This window comes from Salvia splendens, chromosome 13 (assembly GCF_004379255.2).
Source record: "Salvia splendens isolate huo1 chromosome 13, SspV2, whole genome shotgun sequence".
NCBI classification, from domain to species: Eukaryota; Viridiplantae; Streptophyta; class Magnoliopsida; order Lamiales; family Lamiaceae; genus Salvia; species Salvia splendens.
Genome location: NC_056044.1, coordinates 848,005 through 865,621, shown reverse-complemented (window position 1 = coordinate 865,621; position 17,617 = coordinate 848,005). Strand labels below are relative to the sequence as shown.

At 38.3% G+C, this 17,617-nt stretch overlaps 4 protein-coding genes across 6 annotated transcripts; all 4 read right to left on the bottom strand.

Moving 5' to 3' along the window:
• Nucleotides 1–1,142: 1,142 nt before the first annotated feature.
• LOC121761834 (putative disease resistance protein At1g50180) lies at nucleotides 1,143–8,382 on the bottom strand. Its single transcript, XM_042157516.1, has 2 exons — nucleotides 6,552–8,382; nucleotides 1,143–3,923 (listed from the first exon to the last, which is right to left on the bottom strand). Exons 1-2 carry the CDS (start codon nucleotides 7,722–7,724, stop codon nucleotides 1,914–1,916), a joined length of 3,183 nt encoding a protein of 1,060 aa, XP_042013450.1. The 5' UTR covers nucleotides 7,725–8,382; the 3' UTR covers nucleotides 1,143–1,913.
• LOC121761836 lies at nucleotides 4,176–6,563 on the bottom strand. Its single transcript, XM_042157519.1, has 2 exons — nucleotides 5,076–6,563; nucleotides 4,176–4,819 (listed from the first exon to the last, which is right to left on the bottom strand). The coding sequence occupies exon 1, from the start codon at nucleotides 6,236–6,238 to the stop codon at nucleotides 5,330–5,332; it is 909 nt and encodes a 302-aa protein (XP_042013453.1). The 5' UTR covers nucleotides 6,239–6,563; the 3' UTR covers nucleotides 4,176–4,819; nucleotides 5,076–5,329.
• On the bottom strand, nucleotides 7,595–10,135 carry LOC121761835 (putative pentatricopeptide repeat-containing protein At5g47460). 2 transcript variants are annotated; one of them, XM_042157518.1, is made up of 3 exons: nucleotides 9,724–10,135; nucleotides 8,418–9,642; nucleotides 7,595–7,731 (listed from the first exon to the last, which is right to left on the bottom strand). In XM_042157518.1, the coding sequence occupies exons 1-2, from the start codon at nucleotides 10,034–10,036 to the stop codon at nucleotides 8,420–8,422; spliced, it is 1,536 nt and encodes a 511-aa protein (XP_042013452.1). In that variant the 5' UTR covers nucleotides 10,037–10,135; the 3' UTR covers nucleotides 7,595–7,731; nucleotides 8,418–8,419. The 2 variants fall into 2 exon arrangements, with proteins under 2 accessions (XP_042013452.1, XP_042013451.1); XM_042157517.1 differs by having other exon boundaries at nucleotides 8,418–10,134.
• Nucleotides 10,136–13,300: 3,165 nt separating this feature from the next.
• Nucleotides 13,301–16,878, bottom strand: LOC121761438 (putative late blight resistance protein homolog R1A-4). 2 transcript variants are annotated; one of them, XM_042157084.1, is made up of 3 exons: nucleotides 14,659–16,878; nucleotides 14,535–14,597; nucleotides 13,340–13,382 (listed from the first exon to the last, which is right to left on the bottom strand). In XM_042157084.1, the coding sequence occupies exons 1-2, from the start codon at nucleotides 16,813–16,815 to the stop codon at nucleotides 14,538–14,540; spliced, it is 2,217 nt and encodes a 738-aa protein (XP_042013018.1). In that variant the 5' UTR covers nucleotides 16,816–16,878; the 3' UTR covers nucleotides 13,340–13,382; nucleotides 14,535–14,537. The 2 variants fall into 2 exon arrangements, with proteins under 2 accessions (XP_042013017.1, XP_042013018.1); XM_042157083.1 differs by having other exon boundaries at nucleotides 13,301–13,382; nucleotides 14,535–16,878.
• Between the last annotated feature and the right edge of the window lie 739 nt (nucleotides 16,879–17,617).

Below are 17,617 nucleotides of genomic sequence, written 5' to 3'. Positions count from 1 at the left end.
CTAATATTTATAATTACAAAAGGTTTAAATAATAGAGCTATAATCCGAGCAATATTTAAAAATCACGTGAAAATTACAATTTCAGAGAAAGACTATATTACATAAAATATCTATGTCGTAAAATAAAATACAATAAAATCATCTACTAGTATAAGAATATGGTATCATCACTAATCATCTAATTAAGGAATAAAGGAATCATTAAAGAGGGTAAAACACAACATGTAATAAAAAAAAATTGAGATACTAAAATGGGATAAGAGCCACTTGCACATTGATTTGATGTTAGTTTTGTAGGTTTATAGATGCTGGAATTTTGGTACATTCGATTCTGATATTTTATGAAGAAGAAAGCAGATTATAATTATAATACTCTGTTTTGTTGTTGATCAATTTGAACCGTTGGATCTGGACAACTTCTGCTCTCTTAAACTGTACATAGATTAAAAAAAAAGATGATATCTGACTTTTGAGGAGAAATATAGTTTGCAGATAAAATTAAAAGAGAGACGTTTTTTTTACAAAATAAATAAATTATAACCTACAAAGTTGCACATTTTTCTTATTTTCAGGATTTAATTTTGATATATGAACCGTATATTCAAATGTTCACTTAACTAAAATTTATTGAAATAGCTGCAAAAATTCGGACAATTTAAAATTTATTCAAAGAATCATATGCTTTAGCTTAGGGTTGAGTCCTAACTGTCACATTTTAATGAACCATTCTGTTCATTCAATTCCTCTACTAAACCACTGCAAGGATTGATTGGAAGCTAATCATCTATTGCTTTCTCTTGTAATGATTGATCATCCACCTATTCATATACATACATATAATCCCATGTTTCATCCGAGCTCCATTTTCGTTCCGTTTCACCTTCTACACCGAAAACATTTTACTTTTATACATATAATCCCATGTTTCATCCGAGCTCCATTTTCGTTCCGTTTCACCTTCTACACCGAAAACATTTTACTTTTGCCCCAAAGTGTGTATAAACCACTCCAAGTTGGGTGAATAAAAATAGACACTTGAAACATTGAATACTATAAAAAAAACGTATCAATAATTAAATATACAATCAAAACAAAGTGAAAATCATGCAAAAAAGCATGTAATGTTTTAACAGAAATTTAACTGACTTACAAACATAATTCAGCATTCAGGTTTCATAATTCTCAACAAAATCCAACAAATCTTGAATTCAGGAAACAACATCATAATACACTTTACATCTGATCCATTTTATTCCTCTCATTTGCCTGAAAAACAATAATAAAATATACTAACAAAAATATGTCAAGTTTCAATGACAAGCACAAAACATTTTAGATAAAAATAAAAAAAGTAAGAAGGCTAACATGTTAACCAAAATGAGAGTTCTGAGCGACTTCTCATAACAAGTAAGAACGGTAGCGACGTAATACAAAGAGAGATTCTGGTAATTTCGCGGCAGATTTGTAAACTAAGGGATTGCAGTCTACTAATTCAACTGCTGGTGTGACCATTGAGGAATCACGCATCCAATCGAGATGTTTTAATTTGTAGCAATGTCGTAGGCTTAGGAGCTTAAGCCATGGGAGGCTTCCATGTTTAGCTCTCCATTCCACCAAATCGGCGTCTTCAATTATAAGTGACTCAAGTTTCAAAAAACAGCTCGATTCTATGTCCCACTTTGGGCCTCGAAAGGCATAATGTTCTATCCCGAGGATAATAAGATTTGGTAGCATCGAACCAATGTCGTTCATGTACTGCCAAGGATACCCTAAACCACTCAACTTCAATATAGTAAGACTTGATGGGAACATCGAAAGAGGAACCATAGTCTCCCACTTCATATCAGGGTACGTTACACCATATACAAGAGTCGACAAATTCTGGAGTTCCTCTGAGATATTAGCCAAGCCATTCAATGAGTTGCTATGTCCCTTCCCTTGACATTAATAACTTGTAGGTTTTGCATGTCCCATATTTCCATCGGCATATATGGCAGAACTCCGCGCTTTATAATGTGCACATATGGATTGATAATCAAGAATTGAAGGTGTAAAAGGTTGGATATGGAAGCAGGGAGCTCGGTGTTGCAAGTTAGGGCAAGATACTTTAGACAAACTAGTTTTAGAATTTCGGGTTGGATCTGATAAAATCGGACCATAAAAGCATGTAGTACCCTGAGCGACTTGCAATCCATGGCATGTAGCGGCACTGGATAAGGGTGAAAAGGACCATAACAGAGGAGAGAACGGACAGTGGATGGACAATCACTTTTTATTGAATCATACACTTGTTTGATGGCAAATAAAGTGTTGGAATGGACACACAACCGACGGTGGCCTTTCATATCTTCATTGCAACTTTGTAAAACATGCAAAAACTTGATTTTACTAGCTTCTTTCCTACACAAGTGCTGCCAACAAGAATGCACACGACAATCTCCATTTGAAAACCAAGAAAGTCGTTCGGGATTCCACAGAAGAAGATTGAAATGTTTAGCAAGCACCTCCAGGCAACAAGACACAACATGTTCAAACCCTTTCTCTTTCAAAATTTGTGTTCCAGGTGGTTCAAGAAACCCCTCAGCACTTATACAACAAATGAGGTTCATGTGTAGTAAAATATTACGATATGGGACAAAAGCTCCGAGATAGAGAAAAAACATTTTCAAATATTGCGGTGAGTATTCATAGCTTGGGAAAAGTACCTCTGCAATTTGATCATATGCATCCACGAAGATTGAATTATGTTGTGTTTCAGCTACCTCGGTCCAATATTTGTGGATAGTCTTGTCAAGCTCTTCTCGGTTACTCTCATTGGCTTTTCTTAGGAGACTTGCAACTGTTACTATCATAAGTGGAAGGCCTTCACATTTTTCTGCAATCTTTTCTCCCAATTCCTCAAGGTGAAGTGGGAAACCTTTTTCACCAAACACCTTCTCACCGAGTAATTTCTTACTTTCTTTTTTATTCAACAAGCATAGTTCAAGAGAAATTGGAGAATTTTGAATTCTTAGCCTGCTTGTAAGCAAAATTTGGACATTCTTTTTTCTCAAGCTATCCATTAATTGTGTGTCCCATTTCCATACATCATCCAACACAACGAGACATTTCTTATCCTTGAGTCTCTCTTTCAAGAGTTGAAGTAATTTCTTGTCGTCTCTTTGGGCAAGCATTTGGTTGCGAGTGCTGGGATCCACTTGAGCTAGAATGCATCGTAATGTTTCATTAGATTCACATTTTCTGCCAACTTTGACCCATGCTCGAAGCTCGAAATGAATCTGAATCGATGGATCGACAAATACTTTCTTAACAAAAGTAGTCTTTCCAACCCCCGCCATCCCAGTAATTAATAACTGATTCCCTTCATTTTCTATCAGATAATCCCTCACTTTTTCAAAATGATCGGACAATCCAACCATGTTTGAGTTGATTCCACGAAAATCGATTCTTAAGGAAAGAGGTTCATCTTCTTCTTCAGGCATATTCAGCAGCTCCATATCGTACTCTGCCTCCATCACCGTCACCCTCTCGATGAAGCAATCAACACTCTGCCGCAGACTGTGCATATCTACAGAGAAAGACAAGCGATCTCTCTCACCTCCTGACGAGCGTTCGAGATGTGGAAGAATCTGATTCGTGTAGTGGGACTCCAGTAAATCTTCGAATTCCCATACGGCCTCTTTAATTCTTTCATCCAAATCATTCACCTTCGTCCTGATCTTACTGCAGCTCGTCTCATCCAACTTAAGTAGAACTTTCTGCAAGCAACACATAGCATCGTAGGCGGATTGTAAGATCTGTGGAGAGGGAGGAATCAGCAAGATGCGAGACGATTGTAGAAGACTTTCAATGGTATTCTTGAGAGAAACCGCAGCACCATAAGCCGCCATCTCCCAATTGAGAACGGAAACTGAGAATGGAAACTGAGAATGGTATCACTTTAGAGTTGGTTATGGGAATTCTACAATTGTATTCTGACAAACGACAACAGGTTGAAATTTGCTACATATTTCATTGGTCTACAAAGCCAGCGTTGATTATGCTCAATTATTGAAGCTATCAACAAGACGGCAATGGTAAAAGACATTTAAGCAAGATGTGGAAATAATACTATTCAATGGAATGGAGTATATTTTTATTTTACTCCATAAGAGATCAAATCACAAAAAACAATGTACCAAGCATATATTTCTTCTTATCATTTTATTTATAACTCAAGAGTTAGGTGAAAAACAAAGTGAAAATCATGCACAAATACAGTTCAACATGGAGGTTTCATAATCCTCAACAAAAATCCAACAAGCTGATACGATCCCACATCAGTTTCACACGAAAATGTGGAATAGCATATAATAGGGAGTCAACCCTTTACCTTTGACCATGGTTTTGGGTTAAGTTAGGGCTTCCTATCTTATATGCTTATCAATTTGGTGCGGTGAACGTGGATCCGGATGTCCTAAGGAAAGGGGCTACCCGTAGGTGTGACCAAAAGGGGTGCCACCGAAAAATGTGGGCCCGAAGGAAAAGGGCAGCAAAGGGGATGGTGGGCCCGTGGCTTTGGGTTTGCCACCCGGCGTGTGCCGTCCGTGGACGTCCGGTTTAAAAGAGGGATGGATTGATACGATCCCACATCAGTTTCACACGAAAGTGTGGAATAGCATATAATAGGGAGTCAACCCTTTACCTTTGACCATGGTTTTGGGTTAAGTTAGGGCTTCCTATCTTATATGCTTATCACAAGCATTATCCTTAGATTCAGAAACAACATCATAATTCAACTGTAATGATGGGATAACGCAGCGTTTGACCTCTCATTTGCCTGCAAAACGATAAATGAACACATGACATGAGTGTCCATAAATATTCCAAACATGCTTCGTGATTTAAGCTTATGGTTGATATCTTTGGTCTTGTGTTTGATGTCCAAGAAGATATGAGAAAAAGTGCAGTCAACAACCTAAAGAGCATATACTAGCATGAAATATGACAAAGAAACATAAATTTGAATCACAAGCATTTTAGTTAAGTAAGAAATGAATTTACGCAATTTGTGGAATTGAAGTAGGAAGGCTAACCTGTTAACCAAGTTGAGAGCCCAGCTACGAACTCTTTTCTCAGATAGAAGAGTCGCAAAGAACTGTAAAGAGAGATTCTGGTCTCAATTGTTTGGCAGAAATGACAGCTAATGGATTGCACTCAACTAATTCAATTGTAGACATATCAACCATTGAGGAATCACGTGTCCAATCGAGTTGTTGCAATTTGTAGCAATGTCGTATGCTTAGGAGCTCAAGTTTCTTCAATCACAAGTTTCTCAAGTTTCACAAAACTACCTACTTCTATATCCCACTCTGGGCCTTGAAAGGCATACTGTTCTAAAGTGAGTCTCAAGATTTGGTAGCAGTGAACCAATGTCATTCATGTGCTTCCATGTACACCCAAAGCCACTCAACATCAATGCTGTCAAAGTTGATGGGAACATTGAAAGAGAAACCACAGACTCATACTTCATATCAGGGTTCTTAACATAATAATGAAGAGTGGTCAAATTTTGGAGATCATCTGAAATATAATCCAGTGCAATCAATGGGTTACTACCATCATCCTCATTAACGTAAGGCATCAACTCCACCTGAATTCCTAATGATTTTAAATTAGGGATTCTTTTGAGAATATCTCTATTGCAACTCTTTTCAGTCACACCAAAAAGACATGAAAGTTTGTCCAAAGTAGCATTAGAATTGGGGGTTGGTAGGTCTCTTCCCACGACCTCAATATGTTGTAGTTCTTGCATATCCCATATTTCCATCGGCATGTATAACATAACTCCACACTTTTTAATGCTCATATGTTGTTTAATAATCAAGGATTGAAGTTGTAAAAGGTTGGATATTGAAATAGGGAGCTCTTCGTTGCAAGTTAGGGATAGGTACCTTAGACAAACTAGTTTCATAATTTCAAGTGGGATATGGTAAAATCGGACACTACGAGCTTCTAATACCCAGAGCAATTTCAAATCCATGACAGGTATTTGCACTGGATATTGGTGATAAGGACCCAAATAAAGCATAGAACGGGCAGTGGATGCACAATCACTTTTTATTGAATTATACACTTGATTGAAGGCAAACAAAGTGTTGCAGTGGACACACAACCGACACTGGCCTTTCATAACTTCATTGCAACTTTTGCAAAACATGTAAAAACTTGATCTCACTAGCTTGTTTCCTACACACATGCTGCCAGCAAGAATACACACGAAACCCTTTTGTTGAAAACCAAGGTTCTTTTGGAATAAAGTTCAGTATAATAAGATTATAACTGACAGTAAGCTCTAGAAAGAAATTGCATATAAAATTACTCAAGCTCTCTTTTTCATCAAAAAAATATACCGAATTTCTTTTTTGACCATTCGGTTCAAGAAATCTCTCAGCAATCAACTGATGGATAAGGCATTTTTCTTCAATATCTCTATATGGAGGGAAAGCTCCGACTTAGAGAAAAAGCAATTTCAAATGTTGAGGTAAGTAGTCATAGGTTGGGAAAAGTACCTCTGATATTTGATTGTATGCATCCATGAAAACTAAATTATTTTGTTTTACAGCTACCTCAGTCCAATATTTCGGGGTCTTGTCTTCTTTAGATAGAAGCTCCGCAACTGTGACTATCATAAGTGGAAGACCTTCACATTTTTTTGTAATTTTTTTTCCCAATTCCTTCAGCTGGGGAGGAAAATTCTCTTCACCGAACACCTTCTTACAAAGCAATTTCCTACTTTCGTCTTCATCCAACAGGCGTACCCTTACACATGGATATTTTTCAGACCATAGCCTGCTAGTGAGCAAGACTCGGACATTTTCTCTATTTCCGAGCCTGCTCGTAAGCAAGTTGTACATTACTCGTCTGTCCCATACATCATCTAACACAATGAGACATTTCCTACCCTTCAATCTCTCATCAAATAGTCCAACTAATTTCTTGTCGTCACCTACGAATCCTTGGGTAAGCATTTGGTGGCGAGTGTTAGGATCCAGTTGAGCTAGAATACATCGTAATGTTTCATTGGATTCACATTTTTTGCCCACTTTGACCCATGCTCGAAGCTCAAAATTTCTCCGAATCGTTGGATCATCAAATACTTTCTTCGCAAGAGTTGTCTTTCCAACCCCTGCCATCCCAACAATTGATACCCAATTCCCTCCAGATTCATCTTCTCCAAAAAGATAATCCTTGATTTTTTCAAATTGATCAGATAATCCAACCATATTTGAGTTGATTCCAGCAAAATCAATTCTTGAGGAAAGAGGTTCGCCTTCTTCTTCAGACATATACCTCAGTTCAATATCATATGCCATCTCCATCTCCATCACCCTATAGACGAAGTGATCAACATTCAGTCGCAGACTCTGCAGATCTACAGAGAAAGACAAGTGATCTCTTTTGCTTTCAAGCTTTGGAAGAATCTGATTGGTGAAAAGGGATTCTAGTAAATCTTCGAATTCCCATATGAACTCTTTGATTCGTTCATCCAAACTATTCACGTTCATCCTGATCTTGCTGTACCCAGTGCTATCCAATTTTAGCAAAGCTTTCTGCAACCGACACATGGCGTCGTAGGCGGGTTGTATGATTTGAGGAGAGGGGGGAACCAGCGAAATACGAGGCGATTTTAGAATAAGCTGGATCGTATTCTTGAGAGAAATGGCAGCACCATAAGCCGCCATCACGAAACTGAAACCAAAACATAGTAGGCTGCAATTTTTTAGTACTATACATTCATAATAAGAGAGTGAAAAATTAGTATGAAGCTGGCTAGATGCAGGATTGGAAAAATAATCGATGGTTCAAATGTGACAGGTCCTTTATTAAAGCTGTCTCCTTCTTTTGTTAATAAAGTTGTATGCTTTTGTTGGGATGCAAGCTTGGCTTGTTACATCAAGAAAAGCAAAATATTACATTATTGAAATACATGATCATAAGATGCTGTTATCCCAAGATATTTCTAAATTCTTGTCAACAAAATCTAATTCTATCCAATAGTCATTTTTCATTATCCAATTCATCATGAATAATTCATCTCGAAATCGATCTACCACTAGTGTTGTTACTAGTTAAACTAGCTAACCAATTCAATCCTGCCTGAGCCCACCGGGCCAAAATGGACGAATCAAAGCAGGCAAACAAGCTCGAATTTCAGTCTTCTTGGCGTACAGGCTCTACGTTTTTCGACTCTCAGGCCGCCCGTGAGCTTATGCTCTACCGGCCCGACCCTACCTAGCCCGAGTAACCGATATTCACTCAGGCACAACACACATATGTAATAATCCAATATAAAACTATAAAACACATTTATAAAATCCAATAACAAAGGGAAACATAAATCGAAGTGAGATATGTATGACATGAACCCTATTTACCTCTACTCTTGAAGCTCAATCCAACTATAACCAACTTCTTTCCTCACCGCTCTCTCCTTCATCGCCCTCCTCACCCTCGCCGCCCCGTCCCAATCCCCATGTTCAGCATACACATTCGACAAGCCCACGTACACAAACTCATTATCCCCCTCGAGCTCCACCGCCTTCCCAGCTGCAACCTCTGCCACCCGAACATCCCCACAGCTCACACAAGCACCAAGCAACGCCTTCCAAACCATCGCACAAGATCCGAACCCAAGCTCACCAATCATCCCCTCAGCACCCCTTACATCCCCTTCTTGCCCCATCACCTTTATCACCAAACAACAATGCTCCGGTGTCGGATCAACCCTATACTCAATCCTCATCACGTCAAAGTAGCCCCTCACAACGTCTAAACGAGCCCCACCATGCCAGCACGCGGATAGAACATTGAGGAATGTGATCTCATCCGGCTCCAAATCTTTAGCCCCTTTCAATTGCTCGAAGAGCTCAAACACTTTCTTCGTGTCACCATTGTGTGCATAGCCTGATAAAAACGCGTTCCAAGTGACTAAATTCTTCTTGGGGAGGGACTCAAACAACCTCTCCGCCTCCTCCACCGCACCACACTTGAAGTACATGTCGATAAGCGCACTCCCCACCACAACATGCTCATTAAAACCAAACTTCAATGCGCAGCAATGCGTCAAACCACCTAACGTGAGAGAGGACAGTCCAGCATTACTGCTAAGAACACTCGAAAACGTGAACTCATCCATACGAACACCACATGAGTGCATCTTGGAGAAAAACCTCGCAGCATCTATGCCTCTTCCCCTGTTCGCATACCCTGTTATGATCGCATTCCAGGAAGACGAGGTCGGGTTTGGCATCCTTAAAAGCAGAGATATTGCATCTTCCACCACTCCATACTTTGCAACGCCATCTATTAGCTCATTGTACGAGATGGTGTCGGGATTAGGCATTCGACTAAAAACAGCGAACGCCTCATCAAGCACCCCGTTCCTAGCATTTGCAGCAAGAACAGAGTTCCATGAAATTATATCCTTCTCAGCAATTTCTCCGAAAACCTTCAACGCGTCGGAAACGCAGCCGCATTTCCCGTACATATCAATCAAGCAATTAGCCACAAACACGCTGCATCCAGCACCATATTTCACAATCTTGGAATGCAAAGATTTCCCATCCTTCACTCTGTTCAGTTGGCCACAAGCACACAGAGCTGCGGTGAACGAATACGAATCCGCAGCAAGATTGGATTTTTCAAGCTGAGAAAACAATTTTAACGCTCGATGAAACTTACCAGAATGAACATACCCCGAAATCAAAGAGTTCCAAGAAACCAGAGCTGGTTCAGGAATTTCGTCGAACAGATAGTGGGCATCGTGAACGAGCTCGAACTTGATATAGAAATTTATCAGAGATGCGGAGACGAATATGTTGGAGATGATCCCAGATTTGAGAACCTGCAAATGAAGCTGTTGGCCGTGGGAGAAACGGCGTTTACTGGTACAATCGCGGATAAGATGAACTAGATTGTAGGCATTCGGCATTCGGACAATCGAGTCTGAAAGTTGATGATGAAAAATAAAGAAAATATCGGCTCGAATGGTCATCTAAGTAAGAATATCAATTTATCCTCAAGTCGTAAGAGAGAGAATAAATTTTCTAGAGTTAAATTTAATCAATTGTATGCAAAACACAGGATACGAAATAGAATTTGATAATACTAAAGTTCATTTTAATTCTTTATAAAATATTCTCTGGAGTCTTTTGCTTTATTTCTCAGCTTTAGATGAGTTTGTTATTTGATTAAATTTATCAAACAATAAGCATTTTTTTATAGTAGTATGTAATATAGGACATAGTTCTATGATATTCGATGCGTATTATTAAATCATTTCAAACTTTTTTTTGTTGCTTAAATTTTGCTACCAATTTATGATTGTTTTTTGAAAAGTCAACTAAATGGATAATTTGTACATTACTTACCGAAAATTTGGATAAGTAAAAATCAAATATTTATATCACTGATTTTTTTTTCGTCTCACTAGTTATTTTTCTTTATAGCAAAAACTAATAGACTTAATCTCTTTTATTTTAATATATCTTTAATTATCTATTTACATCAAACTAGATATATAATTTTTCTTCGCTACATTAAAGCCAAGGCATTTACATCCAATTTACTAGAAAATTGTATCCAAACATGCAATGGATACATAAATATATGTTGTACAAATCTTTGATTATCCAAACTATATAAGAATCGCATCGATTCAACATAATATCAAGACAAAGTGAAAAATCATGCATAAAGGGAAAAGGTTATATGTTATCCTTGAATTATGGAAAAATGCATGCAGTGTTTACACACAAATCAAACTGATAACAATTTCGGTTACGAACATAATTCAACTTTCATAATTCTCAACAAAATCAAACAAATCATTATCCTTAGAATCACAAAAACAACATGGTATTACAATTAAAATGATGGGATAATGTGGATCTGACCCATTCTGCTCTCTCACTTGCCTGAAAAATGATGAATATCAAAATATGACAAACACACATTCAGTTTAAATCACAAGCATGTTAGTTAAGAAATAAATTAGTAATTGATGTGGTTTGTGCAAATTAAAAGAAGTGGAAAGTCTAACCTGTTAACCGAGTTGAGATGTCTAGATGCTAACTTCTCATCACCAATAAGAACAGTGGCATCGAGATTTTAGGAGAGATTCCGGTATCTTCACCGCAGAAGCAAAAACTAAGGGATAGCAGTCTACTATTTCAATTGTAGGTGTAACCATTGAGGAATCAAGCATCCAATCAAGATGTTTTCATTTGTAGCAATGTCGAAAGCTTAGGAGCTCAAGCCTTGGGAGGGTGCCATGTTGAGATCTCCATCGCACCAAATCACTGTCTTCAATTACAAGTGTCTCAAGTTTCAAAAAACACCTTGATTTTATATCCCACTCTGGACCTCGAAAGGCATACTGCATTAAATCCAGCTTTATAAGATTTGGTAGCAACGAACCAATGTTATTCATGTGCTTTTTTTTAACTCCTATATAAGGGAGGAAATTACAAATAAACTCTTATACTATAGATAGGGGGAAATTACAACTGATGTCAAGAGGGCTCGAACTCGGCACCTCATGCAATAATGTCTAAGCTCCTTGCCGCTAGGACAAAGGCTTGGACAATGTTATTCATGTGCTTCCATGGACACCCTGTGCCACTGTTACGAATCTCATATCTTAGGAAATCCCAATTATTCAGTTATCTTTTGTTTCACCATATCTTTGTTTTCTTATTCAATAAGTTAGAGTAGTAGTATTCTAGTATTATAAATAGGCGAGATTGTTATCATTTTCATCATTCAGTGAATATATTATTTTGGCCAAATACCTTGCGATATGCCTTGAATCCATAATTCCCTACGCTTCCTGCTGCCCGACGGAATCTCTCCGGGCACAGTCGGAACGTATATCTTATCTGTAGCCGTTGCCCGACGGGTTGGAACCCGGGCACAACCGCCCAGATCCTTATCCCCGCCGACCCTCACGGGCGCCAGGTTCTCTTATCTTGTTATTTTTCGTTTTATTGGTTCGTTAGGGATTTAAGTCCTTAACAGCCACTCAAGCCCAATATTCTCAAACTTGATGGGAACATTGAAAGAGGAACAATAGACTTATAGTACTTCGTATCAGGGTTCAATACAGAATATAAAAGTATCCTCAAGTTATGAAGTTCCTTTGAGATATAACCTAAGCCATCCAATAGGTCACTATCATCCTCATCAATGCTTCAATTCCATCTCAATTCCTAATGCCCTCAAATTAGGGATTCTTTTGAGAATATCTCTAGTGCAACTCTTTTCACTCACCAAAAAGAAATGAGAGTTTGTTCAAAGTAGCATTAGAATTCGGGGTTGGTAGGTCTCTTCCGCTGATATGAATATGTCGTAGATCTTGCATGCCCCATATTTGCACCGGCATATATGACTGACATCCTAACTTTTTAATATTCATATATGATCCGATAATCAAGAATTGAAGGTGAAAAAGGTTCGATATGGAAACTGGGATTTCTTGGTTGCAAGTTAGGGCAAGATAGTTTAGACAAACTAGTTTCATAATTTCAAGTGGGATATGATAAAAGCGGACTGCATAAGCATCTAGTACCTTGAGCAACTTGAAATCCATGGCATGTATTGGCAGCGGATATTGGTGGTTAGGACCAAAACAAAGAAGAACGAGTAGTAGAAGAACAATCACTTTTTATTGAATCATACACTTGTTTGAAGGCAAATAAAGTGTTGCAATGGGCACACAAACGATGCTGGTCCTTTATAACATCATCGCAACTTTGTAAAACATGCAAAAACTTTATCTTACAAGCTTCTTTCCCACACACGTGCTGTCAACAAGAATGCACGCGACACATTTTTGATGAAAACCAAGAGTCAGTGTTGTAATCGTAAAGAACAAGATAGTACAAGTAACAAAGATCCCTCCTGACTTAGACCGTAAATTCATCCCAAATTTAGTTTTGGATTATGGTATTATAAGCATTAGAAGAGGACCTGAACTACAATATCTTTAACTAGAATATGATTTTTATTTCTTTATAAAATATTATTTGGAGTGTTAGTTTCCACTTAACTATAGATTTGATTCCACTGATCAATATTGTGGTTTTAGTTTGATTTTTTTATTTCTGTTAATCGAAATAAAGATTGATAACCATGCGTAACACAAGTGTAACAATTCTCGAATTATGGACTGCAAGTAAACAAATGACAAATCAACTGATAGTAAATTTTAGTTACAAATAACTTAACAGCAAAATCCAACAAATCATAATCTTTAAATTCAGTCAACGACATGGTAAAACAACAATATAAATGGTGGGATAAGACGATATATATCCTACCCTTCTTGCTCTCTCATTTGCCTGAAAATCAATAAATGAATATAGCATGTGAGCGTAGACAAATAGTGAAAACATGTTACATACGTTAATTATTGAAAACAAGTGGGAAACAAACCTAAAACCCATCGGCCATTAAATATTTTGTATTGCCATTTTAGAATGGCCAATTATATGTCTCATTTCATGTTCACTAACAATGTTTTGGTAAATGGCTAATTTATTTTACCCATGTTTTATTATAAAACTAATAGCAAGAGTAGGAATAACATTCCACTCTATTTTCTACTACTTGTTTTTCTTTACATTTCTTAAAACTCATGTCGAGTCAAAGTGTAATATTTATTTGTGGACGAAGTAAAATATAACAAAAACATGTAAGACCATTAGCAATGGGGCGCCCTATGGCACGCCACGTCATCAGTTTTATCCTCCTACCCCCACACCTGCAGTGGGTCGCCCTAAAGCGCGCCCTATGGCGCGCCCTATGCATTTTCTTTTATTTAAATATTTAAATAACTACAAAAATTGAAAAAAAACTCCATTTCATTTATAAAAATTAATACATTTATAAAAATTAATGTTCATACATTTATAAAAATTAATGTTCATATGCTTATGAGTTAGTCAAGCATAGAGTCACATTATTAGTAATGTAATTGGATTTAAAATTAGAAAAATTCTATATTATAAAAATTACATACATTTTATAAAAATTAATACATTTTATAAAAATTAATTTTTATCACATTTTCATCTTACTAAATGTATAAAACAATTTAGTTTTCAAGATATCTCAACTAGTGTGTGTCACCCAATTGTTAGGATTATTGCCTTCCAAGCAATAGACCCGGGTTCGAACCCTGGCAAATGCATTTTTTTAGTAAAATGCGTGTCATCGTCCGCACCTATCGTCCGCCGCGCCCACAATGGCGCGGACGATGGCCATCGTCCCCGCTATACGCCGCAGACGATGTATCGGGCGTGGGCTTCGGGCGCGCCTGATGGCAGGCACCCACAATGGTGCCATCGTCCGCACCCGAGGACGATGGACGCCATCGGGCGCCCCATTGTGGATGCCCTAAAGTTTAAATCACAAGTACGAGTATATATATAAGTTAAGAAAGAATTGAAATGATGTGGTTTGTGCAAATTAAAGGAAGTAGGAAGGCCAACCTGTTAACCAAGTTGAGAGTCCAGCAAGACTTCTCTCATCTCAAACAGAAAGGCTGCAAAGAACTGTAAAGACAGATCTCGGTAATTGAATGGCAGAAGCGACAAATAAGGGATTGCACTCAACTAATTCAATTGTGGGCTTTGTGACCATTGAGGGACCACGCATCCAATCGAGTTGTTGTAACTTGTAGCAATGCCGTATGGTTAGGAGGTCAAGCTTTGGGAGGCTTCCATGTTGAATTCTCCATCGCACCAAATCGGTGTCTCCAATTATTAGTGTCTGAAGTTTCAAAAAACAGCCTGGTACTATATCCCACTCTGGGCCTTGAAAGGCATAATGTTCTAACCGGAGTGTCTCAAGATTTGGTAGTAGTAGACCAATGTCTATAATGTGCTTCCACGGACACCCTAAGCCACTCAAGTGCAACACTGTCAGACTTGTTGGGAACATAGAAAGAGGAACCCTAGACACATACTTCATCTCAGGGTTCACTACAGAATAATTGAGAAACTTTAAATTCCGGAGTTCTTCTGAGATATATTCCAAGCCACACAAGGGGTTTTTATCATCGTCGTCATCATAAGGCTCTCTCTCACTCAGAATTAATAGTTTCATTAAATTAGGCATTCTTTTGAGAATTTCTCTAGTGCAACTCTTTGCACTCACACCAAAAAGAAAGGAGAGTTTGTCCAAAGTAGCATTAGAATTAGGAGTTGGTAGCTCTCTTCCCAAAATGTCAATAAATAGTAGTTCTTGCATTTCCCAAATCTCCATTGGCACGTATGACAGAACTCCACACTTTTTAATGTGCATATTCCGATGGATAATCAAGAATTGAAGGTGAAAAAGATTAGATATGGAAGCAGGGAGATCTTTGTTGCAAGTTAGGGCAAGGTACTTTAGACAAACTAGTTTTAGAATTTCAAGTGGAATACCATAAAATCGGACTTGAAGAGCTTCTAGTACCCTGAGCAACTTGAAATCCATAGCATGCATTGGCACCGAATATTGGTGATAAGGACCATAACAAAGAAGAGAACGAGCATTGTGTGCACAATCACTTTTTATTGAATCATGCACTTCTTTGAAGGAAAATAAAGTGTTGGAGTGGGCACATAACCGCCGTTGGTCTTTCATATCTTCCATATCATCTTCCAAACTTTGTAAAACATGCAAAAACTTGATCTTCCTAGCTTCATTTATACACAAGTGTTGCCAGCAAGAATGCACACGAAAATCTTTATTTGAAAACCAAGACAACCGATCAAGTCCGAGTAGAACAAGCTGATACCTTTTACCAAGCTCAACCATGCATCGGAACACAAAATCTTGCAAATTTTGTATTTCAGTTGGTTCCATGAACCCTTCAGCACTCAGACAACCTAAGAGGCCATATATTCTGATGTCCCTATATGGACGAAAAGCTCCCAAATAGAGAAAAAACATTTTTAAATATTGTGGCAAATAATCGTAGCTTGGGAAAAGTACCTCAGATATCTGATCATATGCACCCTCGAAGACTAAATTATGTTGTTTTTCAGCTACCTCGGTCCAGAATTCTGGGGTCTTGTCTTCCTCGGATAGAAGCTCTGCAACTGTGACTATCATAAGAGGAAGACCTTCGCATTTCTTGGCAATCTTCTCTCCCAGTTTCTCAAGGTGAAAAGGGAAACCCTCTTCACCGAACACCTTCTTACCAAGTAATTGCTTACTTTCTTCTTCATCCAACAAGCGTACTATTTGAACTTGATATTCTAGAAATCTTTGTCGGCTTGTAAGCAAGATTCGGACGTTCTCTTGTGGCAAGTTATCCATTACTTGCGTGTCCCATCCCCATATATCTTCCAACACGATGAGACATTTCTTAACCTTCAATCTCTCTTCCAAGACTCCAACCAATTTCTCGTCGTCACCATCTTCTCCATGAGTAACCATATGGTCGTGAGTATCCGGATCAACCTGAGCCAAAATGCATCGTAGTATTTCATTGAACTCACACTTTCTGCCCACTTTGACCCATGCTCGAAGCTCGAAATGTCTCTGAATGGATGGATCATCAAATACTTTCTTTGCAAGAGTTGTCTTTCCAACGCCTGCCATCCCAGTAACTAACAACCAATTCCTCTGAGCTTCTCCAAGAAAATGATTCCTAATATCTTCAAAATAATTAGATAATCCAACCATATCCGAGTCGATTCCGCCATAATCAATCCTTGAAGAAATAGGTTCTCCTTCTTCTTCAGGCATATTCAGCAGTTCAATACCGTACTCCGCCTCCATCGCTGCCACCCTCTCGACGAAGCAATCAACACTCTCTTGCAGACTCTGCAGATCTACAGAGAAAGACAAGTGATCTCTCTCGCTTTCGAGCTGTGGAAGAATCTGATCGGTGTAACAGGATTCTAATAAATCTTCGAATTCCCATATGGCCTCTTTGATCCCTTCATCCAAAGCATTCACCTTCGTCCTGATCTTGCTGTAGCCCGTCTCGTCCAGCTTTAGCAGAGCTTTCTGCAAGCTGGCCATCGCGTCGAAGGCGGGTTGTAAGACTTGTGGAGAGGGATGAACCAGCGAAATACGAGACGATTGTAGAATACATTGAATCGTATTCTTGAGAGAAATGGCAGCACCGTAAGCCGCCATCACCTAGTTCAAATGTGAATTATCAAACACAGCAGAATAGTGTAGAGTTGGTCAAACAAGTTACAAAATGAAAATGGATAACTTTGCCTTCTCTATACAGAGTCAGCGTTGCACATGTATCGATTGATGATACCGACTTACACGCCATTGATTACGCTTCAACTGAATATGTGATTCGTCTATAATAATTTAAATACAACCATACCTGCTCAGTTATTGAAATTAGCAATCGAAGAGTGTTCTTTATTTATGTCAAGATGTGTTGAGTCGACTAAACCATTAATTAAACTTGTATTCTTACGACAACGAGCCCAAGGGAGATGTGGGCCCGGCAAACGACAACGAAACATGGGCTGAAGAGTTGGAAGTAGGGTGGGAAAATATACCAAAATACTACTCCCTTCGTCCGCCGTTAGGAGTCTCATTTAAGGGCGACACG

Bases quoted from the DNA above. Each gene is read 5' to 3' on its own strand.
- LOC121761836 (XM_042157519.1), bottom strand. From the start codon at position 6,238: ATGTGTGTAGGAAACAAGCTAGTGAGATCAAGTTTTTACATGTTTTGC.
- LOC121761834 (XM_042157516.1), bottom strand. From the start codon at position 7,724: ATGGCGGCTTATGGTGCTGCCATTTCTCTCAAGAATACGATCCAGCTT. The intron at 3,924-6,551 runs GTACTTTTCCCA...TACCATTCTCAG, and splicing joins CATACAATCAAATATCAGAG to TTTCCATTCTCAGTTTCCGT.
- LOC121761438 (XM_042157083.1), bottom strand. From the start codon at position 16,815: ATGGAGGCGGAGTACGGTATTGAACTGCTGAATATGCCTGAAGAAGAA.
- LOC121761835 (XM_042157517.1), bottom strand. From the start codon at position 10,036: ATGACCATTCGAGCCGATATTTTCTTTATTTTTCATCATCAACTTTCA.